Raw genomic sequence first — 18,765 nt, 5'->3', positions numbered from 1 at the left:
CATCTTGATGAGAACTTCTCACATTCTACAACCTGTAGGGATTCCATTTGCCTCTCCCAATTTGGCTGGTTCCGTCATGTCTGTTTTGATGACAACACTTTCCATACCAAGAGGTATTTATTTTTCCTTAACCATGGCTATCCCTCCACCATGGTTGACAAGGCTCTTAAATCTAGTATAAGAAAATAACTGCAGATGCTAGTACAAATCGAAGGTATTTATTCACAAAATGCTGGAGTAACTCAGCAGGTCAGGCAGCATCTCAGGAGAGAAGGAATGGGTGACGTTTCGGGTCAAGACCCTTCTTCAGACTGATCTCAGGGGGGCGGGACAAAGGAAGGATATAGGTGGAGACAGGAAGATATAGGGAGATCTGGGAAGGAGGAGGGGAAGAGAGGGACAGAGGAACTATCTAAAGTTGGAAATCTTGTCAGTTCCAAGATATACTCAGACTTGGAGTAAATAGTCAGAATCTTTTTTCCAAGATGGAAATGTCAAATACTAGAGGCCATAGGTTTAAGATGAGAGGGAAATAATTTAAAGGAGATATGCAAGGCAAATTTTTGTTTTACACAGTGTAGGTGCCTGCATCGTGCTGCACCTAGAAGAAGCAGATATGACAGCGACTTTTAAAGACATTTAGACGGACACCTGAACAGAGGGGGAAAAGAAGGATATGGACCACAAGCAATAAGGCATTATGGACACTGCAGACATGGTTGGCTAAAGGGCATGTTTCTGACGTGAACTTTTCTGTATTTTATGTTTACCTCTGCATATACCCCCAACTAAATTAAGAATGATGAAATATAGTTTATTTTTCCTTGAACATTGTTATTATTTTTGAATATATTGGGACTCAATAGGTCACAAAAAGATTACATTACCTCCAAAAGTTCCGGTGAAACATCAAAGCTGTATTCCTTCCCATTTTCTTCTTCTGTCTCCACACGTTTGTAGAACAGCATATATGCACTGTGTGTCTAAGACCAAGATATTGTTTCAGCAGCTAATACCTTCAGATATTTCTTCTCTAACTGATGGATTAAATGGCGATATATTGGGCATGGTGTGTCAATGTCAAGGAAATTACGTGAATGAACTACCTAATCTTGCAAGAAAAGGTTTCAGATGAACCACTTGTGATGTGGAAGATATTAAAAAATTCCTGAATGGCACACGAACTTGTCATCAACACACTAATAATGATTTAAAATATCTTCTGAGATATCTTCACACACCCTATTGCTCATCACTAAACAATTTCTAAGGAGAAAAATAAGGATTTACCTTTTGCATGTTTTCTTACCTTTCTAAGTTGAGAATGGAGACATTATGGGCAGGAGGACGTGAACAAGGGGTGTGCATGCATGTGATCAGCAGATCTCATATCAATACTGATGTGGCTTTGGGAGGAACTTCACCAAAATTAGATGATGATTTTTGTGTGTAGTGAGGAGCCTTTAACCGCAGCCCTTGTTTTGAATTTCCCCCAAACCTATCTTTTCTAGATTTTGGAGGCTGGGAGTAGAAAAAGGCCGCTGTGTCAAGTGGTAGAAGGGTCTCAAGCACCACAATCAGTTGAGGCATGTGGGCTCACCCAACAAAAACTTTACAAAACTACAGTGCCCCATCCCAATATTGCTGCACAGGAAAAGCATCACATTGTTCAAATGCTGCTGCAAGTTCAACTTCCAGAAACTTTCTTTTAAAAACTACTAAGGGATTAGATTTTTAGAAAATAAAATAAAAGGCAGTCCCCAGCTTATGCAACGGTTCTGTCCTTGAGAACTGCCTGTGGTGTCTCCATACGTCAGAAACGTCCATTTTCTACAGCTACTTAAGTCATATCCTTCTACATACACTAGTTACAATTCTTTCATTTCATTGAATAATCACCCTAATACTGCCCATAATTAAACTAATGGAATGTATAGATTATCCAGTCATTAATAAATAACAGGAAACACGTTATTCTCAATGCTAGATTGAAAAATGCGTGGGAGAATTTGCGTAAAGTGGGATTTCCATAAGTCAGGTCATTTGGAATCAGGGGCGCCCATGCTTGTTTTCCTTTTTCTTGCCAACACCACCCAAGAAAATGAATTGCTTAACCTGGCACAGTTTCCAAGAACAGATTTCCCTGCCCTACTGTTGAACACATTGGAGTTTCAACCAGTGGTGCTAGATCAGAAAGTCACCAGAGGAGAGCATAGCCAGCAAGTTCAGAACATCAGGGTTAATGTAGGAGCCCTGAAACTTCCCAGCACTTATGCTGAGAAACAGCCGTACTTCATGAAACCACCAGCAAGCAGCAATATCCGGGACAAAGCTTTTTTCTCCCTGCATGCTAATTTGACTTACCTTTCCAAATGTTCAATATAAAACAAAATGAAGCCATACTGAGAGATAGTAAATGAGAGTAAAAAAAGAGAAGCTAAAGGTGCCTCCAATATCTCACCATCCACGGGTGAATTCAAATGTAACAAAATGGAATATTAGCACAGGATTTTGTGAAGATAATTTGCAAATTACTTGTACTGACATCAATTCTATTGAAGTCTTAATCCACTAGAGAAAGATTCAATATATTAGTTTGTGGATGGCTAAATCAATATCAACCAGGATTTCAGAGCTAAGCAAATCCAGGTTATTATTGGTTTTGCGCTAAATTGGTTACAGTATCATTACAACCATAAAATTTAGGCTAATATTGTCCTCCTTTCTTCCAGTAAAATTAGATGTTGTAAATGACCTTCTGAACATATTTTACAAAAGCAACAATAGCATTGTTGGTCTATTTCACAAAGATTTTTCAAATACATAATTTTGCAGCCTTTGTTTTGTCCCAAACACATCCATATCGTATCCTATTTGTTTCCTCCTCTTTTCCAATTTTCTTCCTTTCACCTACCTGTAACCGCAAATCTCGCCCCTACTTTCTCTACGTTAAGAAAAAAGCATTGCGAAAAACATACAATCAACAGATAACTTGATTGTCCCCAAAAAGTAATTTAAAATATATTTAATGTACAATTGGTTATTCCCAATATGATTTATTTACCTTTTCAAAGGAAAAATCCATGAACTTGTCTGTGACTGAATCATAGGTTTTGGTCTAAATTGAACAAAAACGGTAAACCTTTTCAGTATTCAAAATTATGAAAATTGCAAAATACTTGCGCAACCCCCAATTTATTAACAATTGTTCTATAGAATAAACTGCAGGAAAATCTCAATGTAACATGTCAACAGCAAAACACTTGGCACTGGGAGGACGAATTGAATCAAGTTATAATGCAAGATATATGGGATGAAAGTTTACAACATATACATCAATGTTCATTGAATACTAGACATTCCCTAATACAATTTAAAATAATACATAGATTACATTATTCGAAGACGAAATTAAATAGGATTTTTCCTAGTATCTCTCCTATGTGTGATAAATGTCAATTTCAAGAAGCTAATTTAACTCATATTTTCGTAACTTGTATAAAAATGCAAAACTTCTGGTTGGAGATTTTTAAAATAGTTTCTAAAGTTATTAATAAAAAATTAGATATGGACCCAAAATTAATTATATTAGGATTATCAGAACATGCTACAAATTTTACAGTAAGTCAGGTACATTTTCTTGATTACAGTCTAATAACTGCGAAAAAACTAATACTTAAATTTTGGAAAAAACCAATAACCCCCACAATTAAAATGTGGACTATGGAAATGACAGAGACCCTGCATTTGGAAAAAATAAGGTTTGCCTTAATCGACAAACCTGAGTTATTTTTAAAAATATGGTCTCCATTTATTGAATTTTTAGAAAAGTAAATGGGCTTGGCACAGGACTAAAATAAAAAAATAAAAAAAATTTAAATAAAAAGTTGAAACTTGAGTTGGGGGTTGGATGTACAGCTGTGGTTTTTGTCTCCCGGATCTACTCCCGTTAATTTTTATTGTTAGATCCTTTTTTCTTTTTTTTTAACCCTCTTACTCTCTCTCTCCCCAAGTTTATAGTTTTATATTTTTATTTTTACTTTCTCTCTTCAAAAATTTAAAAATTGAAGCTATGTAAGAACTTTGTAACAAATGTGTTTTTTCTTATTTCGATTTGTACATATGCTTTTCAAAAAAAAAACAAAAAAAACCAAAAACAATTGTTCTATAGAATAAACTGCAGGAAAATCTCAATGTAACATGTCAACAGCAAAACACTTGGCACTGTTTAAATTTCCACCATTCGCTTCGATATGTGATTCCTTCGCAAGAACACATCCAGATGAAATTATGTTATGTATTCAAGTTAAGAAGTGAATAGTTGGGCTGGAATGGTCTTTTTTGAAGACTTGAAGATGGGTGGCAACCTGAAACTTGCAGTCTTTTAGGCTAGTGGGGTTGTGACACCTATCATTTATAAGGTGTCCAGAAAAGCATCTGGATAGGTCACAATCCCTAGGCCAACAGACCATGGTCCTTGATTCGGAATTAGTCCAGAGATGTGTTTAGCTCATGTGGACATGGAGAGGGTATAAAAGGAGATGATATAAAAATAAAATAAAAGAGGAGTTTGAAGTGCATGTGTGTTCTTCTTTCTGAAAGTATGTTAAAAGTCAAGGTAATAAAAATTATAGGCCATTGATGTGGCCTTTGTGAATTCACATAATGCACATCATTCCTGTACGACATTAATATCCATGTCGTGTAACCAAATTGTTGATTCCAGAGAAGAATTTACTTGCAACAGATCATTTGTAGTCATTAAATTCTAGTAGCCCGAATTGCAGAATTGACAAGACAAAAGAAATGAAGACCAATGTGAAAAATGTTACAAAGAGTGCGACCCACCACTTTTTATTTCTTTAAAGACATAAAAAATGTATCATGTTTTTAAAGATGCAACTTACTGTCATTTCTCCACCAAAGCATTCAGAGGCGAGTTGAGCAGAATCAAATGGTTTTACCTCAGCATCATTAAATAGATACCTAACAAGAAAAATATTAAATGACCATAACTGAGAAAAAAATACTTTAATAGGCTTTTGCCACTTCTAGTTTGGCATACTTCTGCACAAAAATAATATTTAGTTCATATGAACAAAAATATTTTGGGGATTTTCTTTATCACTCTTTTTTCCAGGCGATAGATGGATCATGTACAGGCACATGAGGTAAGTTTAACTAAGCATCATGTTCGGCATAAACATTGTGGGCCGAAGGTTCCGTTCCTGTAATGTACTGTTCTATATTCTATGTTCTACGTGTTTACTTTAATGAGTAAGTTGTGGCAGAATTTTCAGAGGTTTGCTGCATTCATAATAGTTTGCACAACTAACCTTAAAATTGGAACTACAAAGATCAACTTACCATTTGTTGTTTTTGTAAGCATGAAGATTAACAATCTCTCTGATGAAACTGTAATAATGACCTCCGTCTGCCGTCCCCGTGTGTACGGTTACTCCTATCAAATCATACTCAAAGCTTTCACTCTGTTTAACCTTTCCATCCTCTTTCAAACCTAAAAACATAATTAAAACCATAAGCATCATGCTCAGCTCACCACAGATTTGCCAGTTGGTAATGGCTAATTAGAAAGTCCACCCTGTTGTTAAATCATCCAAAGTGCTGAAACAAAATACAAAAAAATACTCAGGGAAATCCAGGAGGAGAAAACAGCTCAGGTATTTAATCTTTTATAAGTAATATTCTGATAAAGTCGTCATCTAGATACATTACCTCTACATCTGTTCCCCACCCCAACCAAAGATGCTGCTGGACTGAATGAATATTTTAATTTAAGATAGTCAACATTTACAGTATTGTACTTCTTTAGGCTTGGGAATGTCCAGGTGGAAATACAGGATCAAATGAATGGAAATCGATGTAATACCAAGAAGCTCTTATAACCTATTCCATCACAACACATAGAAGGATGAGATATTAAAGATCATGATTCCAAATGTTACAAAAAGTATTTGCTATCTGGAATGTAATGTTGTTTCTCATAACTAAACAGCATGAAATAAATATAAATGGTGGGGGGGGGGAAGAGTTGGAGAAAGAATCATGTACGCATGTATAGCACGCAGTGTTCTTTCTTCTTTAAAGAGACTATCATTGATCTCTTCAGCGCTACGAGAATGTGTAACCACAAAACGACTATAATCTTGCTTGAGGCTATATCCGAGGTTCATTTCAGAATATATGATATTATAAGAGAACTAATTCATGAAATTTACTATTATATTAATGGTACTAACATCATTTTTTTTAAAAACATGCAAAAGTAAAGAACTGTACATTTTAAAGCAAAACCAAGGAATAATTAAACTATTTTTTTTATCAGGTATAAAGGTCCACAATTAAATAAGATAACATTGTGCAGTACCATCTATCCGGTCATTTTTGCCCATAAGATAATCTTCAGTGTATGGAGTCATGTCAAGACGGAGGGGAAACGAAAAATGAGTGTTGACTTTTTCTTTCATCATTGTAACCATATTAAAAGTGTATCGCATGGTATTAAAACTCAAGATCCGCGGTAATTTCTTAAAACAAGCCCTGTGAAAGACAAAATTTAAAAAACACAAGGAAAATGTCACACACTTGGTCATTGCAAGGGTACAATAGAACTTAATTTGGCAACATGAAGTCCAGGTTATTTATTTAGGTAATATCATTTGCTTTCAACACAAGATTATGCCTCTTGCAAAAATACATTTTCTTCTGATTTATTTTCCATGAGTTTGAGTTTAGTTTTTTGTCACGTGTGCAGTGAAAAGCTTTTGTTGCATGCTACCCAATCAGCGGAAAGACAATACATAATTACAATTGAGCCATTCAGTGTACAAATATATTATGAAGGGAATAAAATGAATAATGTTTAGTGCAAGGTAAAGGCAGTAAAGTCTGATCAAAGATAGCCTGAGAGTCTCCGATGAGGTGGATAGTAGTTCAGGACTGCTCTCCAGTTGTTGATCGGATGGTTCAGTTGCCTGTTAACAGCTGGCAAGAAACTGTCCCTGAATCTGGAGGTGCGCGATTTTTTCACACCTCTATATCTTTCGCCCGATAGGAGAAGAGGGAGTGGCCAGGATGCAACTCATCCTTAATTATGCTGATGGTCTTGCCAAGCATGAGGTGTAAATGAAGTCAAAGGAAGGGAGGTTGATTTGTGTGTTTGTTGATTGTTGAATAGCGTCCACAATTCGCTGCAATTTCTTGTGGTCCCAAACCATGGATCCCAATAAAATGCATCCCAATAAAATGCTTTCTACGGTGATATCATCAGGTTCTACTGCTGTGATGGTAGTGGTGGTGAGCAAGGAAGATCTTGCACAGAAGTACCTTTGAACCCAGCTGAATGTCTTGCAGCTTCCAATATCAAAGGGCCGAATGGCCTACTCCTGCACCTATTGTCTATAATATGCTCAATGATCCAAATATGTGCGAAAATGAAGGCTGTCATTGATTAACAATCAAGTGAAAACATCCAGATTTATATGGAATAAAACCTAACCTCTTCTCAGCCCGTACTTTCTTTCCACATTGAGAGCAAGTGTACATGTTATCACCTTCCAAAGTATCTTTAATAGTAACTTCATCTAGCGACTCCTAGAATGAACAAAATACATCTAAAATGAGCATTGCATTATGCAATTATACCAAGTTTAACATACTACACTAATTTCAAAATATTATGAAATGTTGAATGGCAATAATTGCAATTTTAATATAACTATAAAAAGTGACTTAAATGTAAATTCAGTTATGAGAAAACCAAACACTGATTATGCAGTAATACACTATTTCAAAGGTAGTGAAAGCTTTTCGAATGCAGATCAGTTTAAGAGTCATCACTAATTACTTTTTAAAAGATACATTAATTCTCCTGATCAGTAACAATGGCAAACATAAATTAGTAACTTTATTTTAAGTTTTATTTTTCAGAACAAGAGTTATCAAGCACATTCCTCAACGCAAACACCATCATTTGAAATATTAAACCAAGCATGTGGGAAGATAATGTGTATGTTGTATTTTCTTGCAATTTTTACTTTAAAACTTTGCAATTTAGTTTTGTTTTTTAATCAATCTTCAATAATAAATGTTCCTATTTAAGTTTATGATATTAAACATAACTTACATAAATGTTTTTCATATCAGCTACTTGGCATCTGACTGTGTAGAATTCCTCAGCTGTCTGGCTAACATGCTCACAATCCTGAGGTTAAAAAATGTTAGTTTAATGTTTATCACAGACAATATTTAGTTTCATTCTAAAAGATACTCAAAAATTAAAATTAAACACTTACCAGTGATACAACATTATTTGTTATAACCCCACCAAATAAGCTCTTCACTGTGTTTTTCTATATTTAAAAAAAAGCCACTTTTAGAAAAATATATGGTCTTTCTTTTCCAATATTAAACAAATGCAAAGAATCAATTATAAGCTTACTAGATCAGTTGACATCTCTTCGATTTTTGTTATCAGATCGGTGAAAAATTCAGTCATATCTTTCTGTTCTCCGGTGTTCAAAGGCTGTTTGTCCATGGTGTAGGTTTTGCAGAATGGTCTTGGATTATATGCTTTACGTTCACTTTCCTACGTGGTGACATTTCAAATAAAATTAACTAATTATAACATTCAAAATATTGCTCTCAGTAGGAATTCTTATTCCAATTAGCCACTCACCATGAGATATGTGAACATTTTTTGCAATTCAAGAAGGGTTGTTTTGTGCTTGATATCTTCTGCATACTAAGAAAGGAAAACATCAATAAAGTTAAAATACATAGTACCAATTTGACTTTGGATCTGAAACGGAATAACTAGTTTGCATGTACAGATTAAAATGGAACTTTATTTTCATTACCTAGACAGTTCTTTGAATCCCAATACAGCAGAGTCCACTTTAAGTCCAAATAAAGTCAATATAAAAGACTACATGAATAAATAATTGGGCACATTGTTTTATATTGCAGCACACTTCCAGCTTGGCCATAACTTAACTGAATTGTGATTGGTTCATCCTCCGACTCACCTGTTATTTTACAATCAGTTATGATGTTCTTTATGCTCTATTCTTTTGCCTCCCATCAAGTGGATCTTCCAAATTTTAAATCCACCTCTGCCTCACTAACACAGAGGATGCTAAGTGCTGATTTTACTTAAACACAACTGTTCATTTGGAGGATATATTGGACAAGAGGCAGAAGACAAGAACGACATGACAATTCAGTTTCAGTTTAGTTTATTGTCACGGTTTAGTTTATTAGGTGCAGTGAAAAGCTTTTGTTGCGTGCTAACCAGTCAGCAGAAAGACAATACATGATTACAATCGATTCATTTACAGTGTATAGATAGATACATGATAAGCGAATAACGTTTAGTGCAAGGTAAAGCCAGCAAAGTCCGATCAAGGATAGTCCAAGGGTCATTAAAGAGGTAGTATTAGAGAATTAGAGTATTAGATCAGGGACTCAGTCTGGAGATAGGTGGAGATGGGGTTATTTTAGCGGTTTCATTGTTACACATCCAAATATTGAGAACCTATGCTCCAAAGCATGTCTTTATATATATAAAGTTGTGATTAAACTCCAACTCTTCATTAACAGTGAATCATTTTGATACATCCTGAGATTGCAATAGACTTCTTCATAAAATGAAGTTTTATTTTTTTCTTAGATTCATCCAGTTCTTTGTTAATCAGCAGCATTAGTACAATTTCCAAGTTTGTCATTTATTTTTCCATTGAAAATATATTAGCCTCCACACTTGGGATGTTAGTCTTTGACAGGCATCTTCATTATTCATCAATTCCTTTTATAAATTGAGACATCGTGTGCCCAAGATCATAAGACAGTAAGAATGAAAAGTGTTGAAAAAAAATTAAGAATCTGTTTGCAAATGGAAAATTTGTATAGTTCAGGTTAAGCTAGCGAGGTGAATGGTGCATGCAAGAAGAAGTTGGGCAAGAAATTATGAAAGAGCAGTGAGGCAGAACAGGGGATATGCAAAGGAAGTAGCAGCAGGGAAGGGAAGTGGAAGATAAAAGTTAAAGGAAGAGAATAAAGAGGAAAACAAGAATTGATTTAGAAATCAAAGTTAACTGACAGATGGTGGGAACAATAAACTGTAAAATGTTTTAAAAATGTAATGAATTAGCAAAAAGGTGTTGAATGAGAGCACGCTGGCTGTAGATTAGTATTCATAGATATTCCCTCTTTCCTGTGTGTGTGATACTTCAGTACTGAAATCACTGTAAATTAACGTTTTATGTTTTACTTGCGATTCAAGATGATGTCGGGACAGAGGAGCTCCTTATGAACTTCCCACATCAGCAATTTCCATTCGCCCCCTTTCTTCTGTATTTCAGAAGAATACGCTGACGCTGACTGTATTTCAGCCTTGCCTATATGCCAGATTAAAGCCATCTGCACAGAGCCCACTGCCCACACCCTGGCCAAGCTTGATTTTCCATTGCGTTCTTTTGAAAAGTATTCTTCTGCTTAAATTGACTCCGCAATTCCTGGATTCCTCCAAATTAAACAAAATTATGTCAGCTGTGGATGGATTACTTTGTAACACAAGTCTTGCGTGTTGTGCCTTAGTTCTACTTCTTGCTGCAATTAAGCAGTTCTCAGTTTTGAATCCCAAATTCTTCTACTTCTCTGGGCATCAAACACATTGATATATTAAACTGTAGAGATACACTCATTTGCCGTGCTTCTGGTTCTCTTGCTCAACAGCTTAAATCTTTAAGTAACTTTGATCAGTTATATCGGACCACTTGAACAATAAAAACACATACGTCAGGCTGTTGTTCACCGACTACAGCTCGACATTCAACACAATTACCCTCTCCAAACTGGTTACCAAGCTAAGGGAACTGGGTCTGCTACCTCGACTTCCTCAGCAACAGACCACAATCTAAATAAATTGGCAGCAACACTTCCTCCTCGATAACCATCAGCATGGGACCAGGTCAAGGTTGCGTGCTCAGCCCCCTCATCTATACCCATGACTGCGTCGTCGGACACAGTACTTCATCTTCAAGTTCGCCGACGACACCACCTTTGTTGGAAGAATTACAGATTACGATGAGTCAGGGTATTGGAGGGAGATCGATCAACTGACCGAATGGTGCCAGAATAACAACCTTACTCTCAACGTCAGTAAAACTAAGGAACTGAATGTTGACTTTGGAAGAAGAAGGTTGAGGATCCACAAACCTGTTTTCATCGCAGGGACGGTGGTGGAGGGAGTCAAGAACTTCAAATTCCTGGGCATGCATATCTCTGAAGATCTGTTCTGGACCCAGCACATTGATGCAATCAGAAAGAATGCCCATCAATGTCTCTACTTCCTTAGAAATTTGGGGAGATTCGGTACATCAATGGATACTCTCTTGAACTTCTACAGGTGTACAGTATAAAGCACATGGACGAGTTGCTGGTCAAGGTTATTTCAAGTGTTACGGCCTGGTTCGGCATCTTGAACATCCAGGAACGAAGAGGATTGCAAAAGTGATGAGCACTGCCCAGTCCATCACGGGTACTGACTTCCCCATTATCGAAGGGATCTACAGGAGTCACTGCCTCTAAAAGGCAGCCAGCATCACCTGTGCCAGTGCTCCTCCCCTTGGATGCCGCTCTAGTCCCTATCACTGGCCAGGAGAGGCCAATCCTCAGCATCGCTGGTCAGAGCTGGATCCACTTAGCTGACACCAGATTGGCCCTCCTGAACCTACTCCTTATAAAACCCAGGTATTCTAGCCAGAGGGGAGAAGATAAGTGAGGATGCATGGGAAAAAGAGAGAGAGGAAAGGAGTGACAGTGGTGTGCCTCCCTGCTAGCTCTGTTGCCGTTGGAAGTTTGAGGAAGACTGAGCCACTGGGACAAACCTGAAACCACCAGTGCCATCATGTGGTTGAGACTGCGCTACCAGGATCAGGCCCTAGACAGTCAGTGCCTCTATTGAGCCTAAGACTGAGTTGCCGGGAAACCTGAGTGTTTCTTCCTGCCCAGGGACAACATGGACTGCGCCCACACACGGATGCAAAGACTGAGCCGCGAGGATAAGCCTGAGATCGCCACCCTCCAAGACCAGGACTGAGCTGCCGGGAAACCTGAGATCCCCAGCGTCACCTTACATGGGCCCTGAAAATAAGTAACACCTCCCCCATGTGGACCTGTCACTGTGAATAAAACATATCACGCGTGTTCATCCTACTGCGAGAGTCGGTGTGGTCATTGCTGAACCCAGTGTCATCCCTGACACAACACATCAGAGGCCCACACCACCCAGTCCATTACACAAATCAGCTTTTCCTCCATCTACACTTCATGCTGCCTTGGGAAAGCAGCCAAACTAATCAGGTACCACTCATACCCCAGTCATTCTCTGTCAGGAAGATGACACAAAAGCTTTAAAGCACGTATTACCAGTTTGAAGAATTGCTTTCCCCCTATTGATATCAGACACTTGCACTGATGCCAAGGACGTTTTCACGATCTTTCAATCCACCCCACTACGGATCTGGTGCTCTTTTTAAATGTATACTTTATCTGTTAAATTCTGCACTTCTTTTCTCTTTTGCACTGTTACCTGTTGTACTCATGTGTAATTTGATCTGCCCGGATTGCACGCAAAGTTTTTTCCACTGTATCTTGGTACACAAAACAATACCTTTGCCAGTCTAACCCCATACATCAGGACAGTGTCTGCCTGGTCTCTTATCAATTTTCATCTTCTGCAATCCTACCAATAGTGGCTAAATGTAATGGAATTCCAACCCAACGATCAATATCGCTCTCTTTTTTTAAAATAAATTATTTGACAAAACATTTGATCACCTCTCTCAAAATCTCTTCCTCGGCTGGTTTTCATTTTCCTTTACAGATGCAGTGGTTAACATTGCTCAGATTCTCTTCCTTGGTTGAAATGAGATTCTCACATATCTTTTCATGAACTTGGATCTTTTACACGAGGAATCAATTTTGTGTCTCATTTCTACAATGGCTCCATTACTTGAACACCTTCCAGCCAGTAACTGGAGATTATTTCAGCACAGTCCATCCAGAGCAATGTATAATTTAAGACAACCTTACTAGATTTGGATTCATACAAAGCAAGTTTTATTTAGCATAATAAAATTATGCTCGGCAAGGCCAGCAGCATAATCAAGAATGTTGCACCCTGGCCACTCCCTCTTCTCCCCTCTCTATCAGGCAAAATGTATGAAAACGCATACCTCCAGATTCAGGGGCAGTTTCTTCTCAGCTGTTATCAGGCAACTGAATCATTCTACCACAACCTGAGAGCAGTGCTGAACTACTATCTACCTCTTTGGTGACCCTCGGACTATCCTTGATCGGACTTTGCTGGCTTTGCTGGATTTACCTTGCACTAAACATTATTCCCTTATCATGTATCGAAACACTGTAAATGGCTCGATTGTAATCTTTCCACTGACTGGATAGCACGCAACAAAAGCTTTTCACTGTCCCTCAGTACACTTGACACTAAATTGAAACTGAAGAGAAACAAAAACACAAATTACATATTGCCTAAAATCACACTTCAGTTTACAGATCAAGGAATCAATGCATTAAGCTAAGAATGAGATTTACGAGTGCTGCAAACTCATTTTTTGTCAAACATCAAGGGATCTGATTCCATCTTAGTTTTCATATTAATCTCACCGAGATTGCGTAGAGTTGAGCATTGTAAAACTACAAGATTATCTTCTCTTAGCAAGCATTGATTAATAACTCAAATTACAATTTTGCAGGAGATGTAACACGTGTCTCTACGCCTCCTCCCTCACATCCATTAGGAACCCCAGCAGTCCTTCCAGGTGAGGCAGGGGTTCACGTGCACCTCCTCCAACCTCACCTACTGCATTCGGCGATCGCTATGTGACCTCCTTTACATCAACGAAACCAAGTGTAGACTCGCCGACCGTTTCGCTGAAGACGTGTTCGGTCTGCCAAGGCCCTCTGGATCTCCCGGATGCTCACCTTTTTAACTCTTCTTCCCCTGTACCCTTACTGACATTTCTGGCCTGGGCCTCCTCCTTGCTAGAGTGAGACCACACACAAACTGGAGGAAAAGCACCTCACATTCCGCTTGGGTAGCTTACAACGTAATGGTATGAACAATGAATTCTCCAATGTTAGGTGACTAACTTACAAACAACCACCCCCTTTCTGCCTCTCTTCCCTACGGCCCACCTGGATTTGCTTCCATTTCTCCAATTCCACCTATATTTCTTCCTCTGGCTTCACAATTCGCACCTCTTTTATTCTAATCTCACACTTGTTCTCGTTTCATCTTTGGCCTTTGTCCAACTATCTACCTATCAAAAAAAACAAACCCTCATCTCTATCCACCTGTCACTTGCCAGACTTTGTCATGCCCCTACCTCTCTTCTAGCTTTCTCCCGCCCACTACAATCAGTCTGGACAATGTTCTCAACCCAAAATTACACCTCTCTATGTTCTCCAGACATGATGCTTGACCCATTGAGTTATTACAGCAATTTGTGTGTCTTACAATGTTATTACTTCACCAATGGTGTTATTCTACTGCACCAATCCCCTGTGGTTTGTTTCAAATTGAGGAATTACCGAAAATGTTGAAGGCTTCTAAATGCTTTAGGTGATAGCAATCTTGGATTTTAAAAACATGATTTTTAGTGGTCAAAAAAGTGTAATATGTTACAAATTCCAGGTTTTCAAAGAATAATAAATTATATAAGAGTTTGCAGTAAGAGTGAATAAGACCACCTCTGTAGCTCAAAAGGAACAAACAGGTTAGAGGAAATGAGTAATTTTACACACAGTTTAAGGAGCGATCAGATACGAAAAGTGAATGGCTGATTTCTATTTGATTATTAACTTTGACGTGCGCTGGAACAAGGGTTCCCAAGAGAACATCCTTGGGCAATGGCTGTAAAGGTCAGTCTTCAAGAAACTTTTCTAGAGTTGCCCAAACAACCACAACCAATGGTTCACTACCTCTGCTTAAAATGAGAGATCACAATAAAACATGAAATATACATGATTCCAATGATAAGACTTGAAAATATTTCCCATTGGATCATACCCACAAAAATCTTTATATTACAGTGCAAACTTACCTATTAAAAAAATTAAAAACTGAAAAGATTAAGCATTCAATGCAGCCGGGGTACAAGACAGAAAGGTCAGACTGGGAATGGGAGGGGGAGTTAAAGTGCTCGGCCACCGGGAGATCAGATTGGTTAACGCGGACCGAGCGCAGGTGTTGAGCGAAACGATCGCCGAGCCTGCGTTTGGTTTCGCCGTTCTCCCTGTTGCCGCGTGGGTTTCCTCCCCACATCACATGCTGGTTTGTACATTAATTGTTCCCCTTACAATTGATCCAAATTCAATGCTTCACGTTGGATTACATAAAATCGCATATCCACTTTTCCTGATTTTCTAAATAACCTTTTGATTATTTTTTAACAAGATTTCCCCAACAGAGAAAACATATCAATTTATCAACAAGCTTGAATTGCTATTTACATCAATCATATTCAACATGACTTACTTTAGCTGTAAAAATGGCCTGTCTTGCCTCTGGTATCATATAGAGTTGTTGAATGGTGGAAGCCAAGTAACAGGTTGCTCCAAGATTCGTCAAACCCACAAATCTGCACTCAGCTCGCACATCATCATGAGGCCAGTAATCCCATTTGTATGGTGCATGAGATGCTATATAGAAAAAAGAAAAAAAAATCAAAGTACTTGACCTACTGTACAAAAGATTATTACATCAACTTGTGCAAGCTTGTGAAAAATGCATCATAAAAATAACAACCTAATTTCTTGGAGATTTCTTTAATTCTGAAACATTTTTTTCAGGCAATGTTTAGTTTTTAAAGCTGTTACTTTCTGATTACATATGTAACTCTAAGAGCAAGGTTTCGAAAATGAAAAGCTGGGTGGGACATGGCAAGGACCAAATATTTTCAAACAAAGATTTCCCCAACAGAGAAAACATTCATCTCACCAGAATTTAACACATGCTCAAATACTAAGAGGTACCAAAAGGCTCATCAGACGTATGCCTGAAGAGGGACACAGACATAAAGCACCACAAACAAGAACATTTGGTGTAGAATGCACTGCATATCATGCTGTGAACCCCAGATGACTCGTGAAAGTTCCACATTTCTACAATAGGGTTTACATTTGTGCCACAATTAGTCAACAGTTCATAAGTTCTAGGAGCAGAATTAGGCTATTTGGCCCATCAAGTTTACTCCGTTATTCAATCATGGCTGATCTATCTTTCCCTCGCAACCCCACTTTCCTGCCTTCACCCCATAACCCCTTAATATGTCTGTGAAGCGACAGGAAGTAAGAATTTCATTGTTCTGTTCCCCTTGCATGAAATAATTAAACACACTTGATTCTGGAGTTTATAGCGAGGTAGAGTAATTACAAAAAAAAATCATTTTACAAGTGCATGGAAACAGGTTTGATGGCCAAAGAGCTGAGGCAAATAGAAATATTCAATCAGTCTCGGTAATGCATCGGACATGGTATTTAAAACTCAACTCTGGAATGATGAGCAGGATGTCATGGTTTTATGCTATGTGGTTCAGTGTGCAGCTGCAATGGATTGAGTTTGCATCTGGTGGCACATGTTGTGAAGCACCCACAACTTAATGTCCCAATGCAACTGATGAGTGCTTGTGAGTCGGAAGTGTTGCAAGGCCAGTCAACATTTATGTAGAAACTAACTCCAACCCATATAATCAGCTGATGACGGAGCCCCACAGTGACCTTGTGCATTCTTGCAGCCTGAAGAAATCGCTGTCAGCCAGGAACTAGAACATGAGCCGCAACAAAAGCCATGTCAACCAGATGATGCGCCAGCTGGTGAAGAAGGTGCATTGGCACCTAGTTTTAAGATGTAATGTCACAGTTTTAAGGCAAAGTGCTCGGGTAGCTCAGTGAATCAGGCATGGAAAATATGGATAGGTGACATTTCGGGTCAGCACCCTTCTTCGGATTGATTCATTTGTTTTGTATATTAACCAGCATCTGCAGCTCTTTGTTTCTACAAAGTTTTAAGGCGATTCCAACTTGCAAATAATCTGAACTATGTAAGTGTTTACGGAATATAACCCTTACGCAAGTCGGGGAGTGGCTTCAATATATGTCAGAGCGACATGAATTACACTGCGGCATCCCTTTATTCGATACTTATAGGATTTCTATGTCCACCATTCTATCTGAAAGTTAATTTCTTCTGTTCATCACTGTCAAAATAAACTTCTCATATCAGCCCTGACAGGGGAGAGTCAGTGGATGTGGTGTACCTCGACTTTCAGAAAGCCTTCGACAAGGTCCCACATAGGAGATTAGTGGGCAAAATTAGAGCACATGGTATTGGGGGTAGGGTACTGACATGGATAGAAAATTGGTTGACAGACAGAAAGCAAAGAGTGGGGATAAATGGGTCCCTTTCGGAATGGCAGGCAGTGACCAGTGGGGTACCGCAAGGTTCGGTGCTGGGACCCCAGCTATTTACGATATACATTAATGACTTAGATGAAGGGATTAAAAGTACCATTAGCAAATTTGCAGATGATACTAAGCTGGGGGGTAGTGTGAATTGTGTGGAAGATGCAATAAGGCTGCAGGGTGACTTGGACAGGTTGTGTGAGTGGGCGGATACATGGCAGATGCAGTTTAATGTAGATAAGTATGAGGTTATTCACTTTGGAAGTAAGAATAGAAAGGCAGATTATTATCTGAATGGTGTCAAGTTAGGAAGAGGGGATGTTCAACGAGATCTGGGTGTCCTAGTGCCTCAGTCACTGAAAGGAAGCATGCAGGTACAGCAGGCAGTGAAGAAAGCCAATGGAATGTCGGCCTTCATAACAAGAGGAGTTGAGTATAGGAGCAAAGAGGTCCTTCTACAGTTGTACCGGGCCCTGGTGAGACCGCACCTGGAGTACTGTGTGCAGTTTTGGTCTCCAAATTTGAGGAAGGATATTCTTGCTATTGAAGGCGTGCAGCGTAGGTTCACTAGGTTAATTCCCGGAATGGCGGGACTGTCGTATGTTGAAAGGCTGGAGCAATTAGGCTTGTATACACTGGAATTTAGAAGGATGAGGGGGGATCTTATTGAAACATATAAGATAATTAGGGATTGGACGCATTAGAGGCAGGAAACATGTTCCCAATGTTGGGGGAGTCCAGAACAAGGGGCCACAGTTTAAGAATAAGGGGTAGGCCATTTAGAACGGAGATGAGGAACTTTTTCAGTCAGAGAGTGGTGAAGGTGTGGAATTCTCTGCCTCAGAAGGCAGTGGAGGCCAGTTCGTTGGATGCTTTCAAGAGAGAGCTGGATAGAGCTCTTAAGGATAGCGGAGTGAGGGGGTATGGGGAGAAGGCAGGAACGGGGTACTGATTGAGAGTGATCAGCCATGATCGCATTGAATGGCGGTGCTGGCTCGAAGGGCTGAATGGCCTACTCCTGCACCTATTGTCTATTGTCTATAACAATCTTTAACAGGTTCTATCCAACTCTTATGATCTAATTTTCAGTAGGATTCCAGGTGTGAGTTTAAATTATGTTAATTTGTATAGCTCAAAAACAAAGAGTTTATGGAGCCTTCCTTTCAAAACTGAAATGTCTGAAGTTTCACCAGCCTTTCCTTATGCTTAAGACATACAGTTCATTTAGAAAGTATTCAGACCCCTTCACTTTTTCCA

The 18,765-nt window shown here is 38.6% G+C and overlaps 1 protein-coding gene across 8 annotated transcripts in view; it reads right to left on the bottom strand.

The window, feature by feature from the left end:
* Positions 1–18,765, bottom strand: part of usp34 (ubiquitin specific peptidase 34) — a 204,494-nt gene that overhangs the window by 68,598 nt on the left and 117,131 nt on the right. For all 8 annotated transcript variants that reach the window (XR_013547613.1, XM_078404725.1, XM_078404728.1 and 5 more), the window contains 11 exons: positions 15,584–15,747; positions 8,699–8,764; positions 8,462–8,608; positions 8,316–8,372; positions 8,147–8,224; positions 7,520–7,614; positions 6,389–6,561; positions 5,368–5,518; positions 4,908–4,986; positions 3,065–3,118; positions 888–983 (listed from right to left, as the gene is read on the bottom strand). Coding sequence is in view for 7 of the 8 variants with exons in the window: in XM_078404725.1 (XP_078260851.1) it covers positions 888–983; positions 3,065–3,118; positions 4,908–4,986; positions 5,368–5,518; positions 6,389–6,561; positions 7,520–7,614; positions 8,147–8,224; positions 8,316–8,372; positions 8,462–8,608; positions 8,699–8,764; positions 15,584–15,747 (1,160 nt within the window). In the remaining variant the exon portion in view is untranslated. The remainder of the gene's footprint in view (positions 1–887; positions 984–3,064; positions 3,119–4,907; positions 4,987–5,367; positions 5,519–6,388; positions 6,562–7,519; positions 7,615–8,146; positions 8,225–8,315; positions 8,373–8,461; positions 8,609–8,698; positions 8,765–15,583; positions 15,748–18,765) is intronic.

This window comes from Rhinoraja longicauda, chromosome 9 (assembly GCF_053455715.1).
Source record: "Rhinoraja longicauda isolate Sanriku21f chromosome 9, sRhiLon1.1, whole genome shotgun sequence".
Taxonomy (NCBI): Eukaryota; Metazoa; Chordata; class Chondrichthyes; order Rajiformes; family Arhynchobatidae; genus Rhinoraja; species Rhinoraja longicauda.
This window is presented reverse-complemented; position numbering and strand designations above follow the sequence as displayed.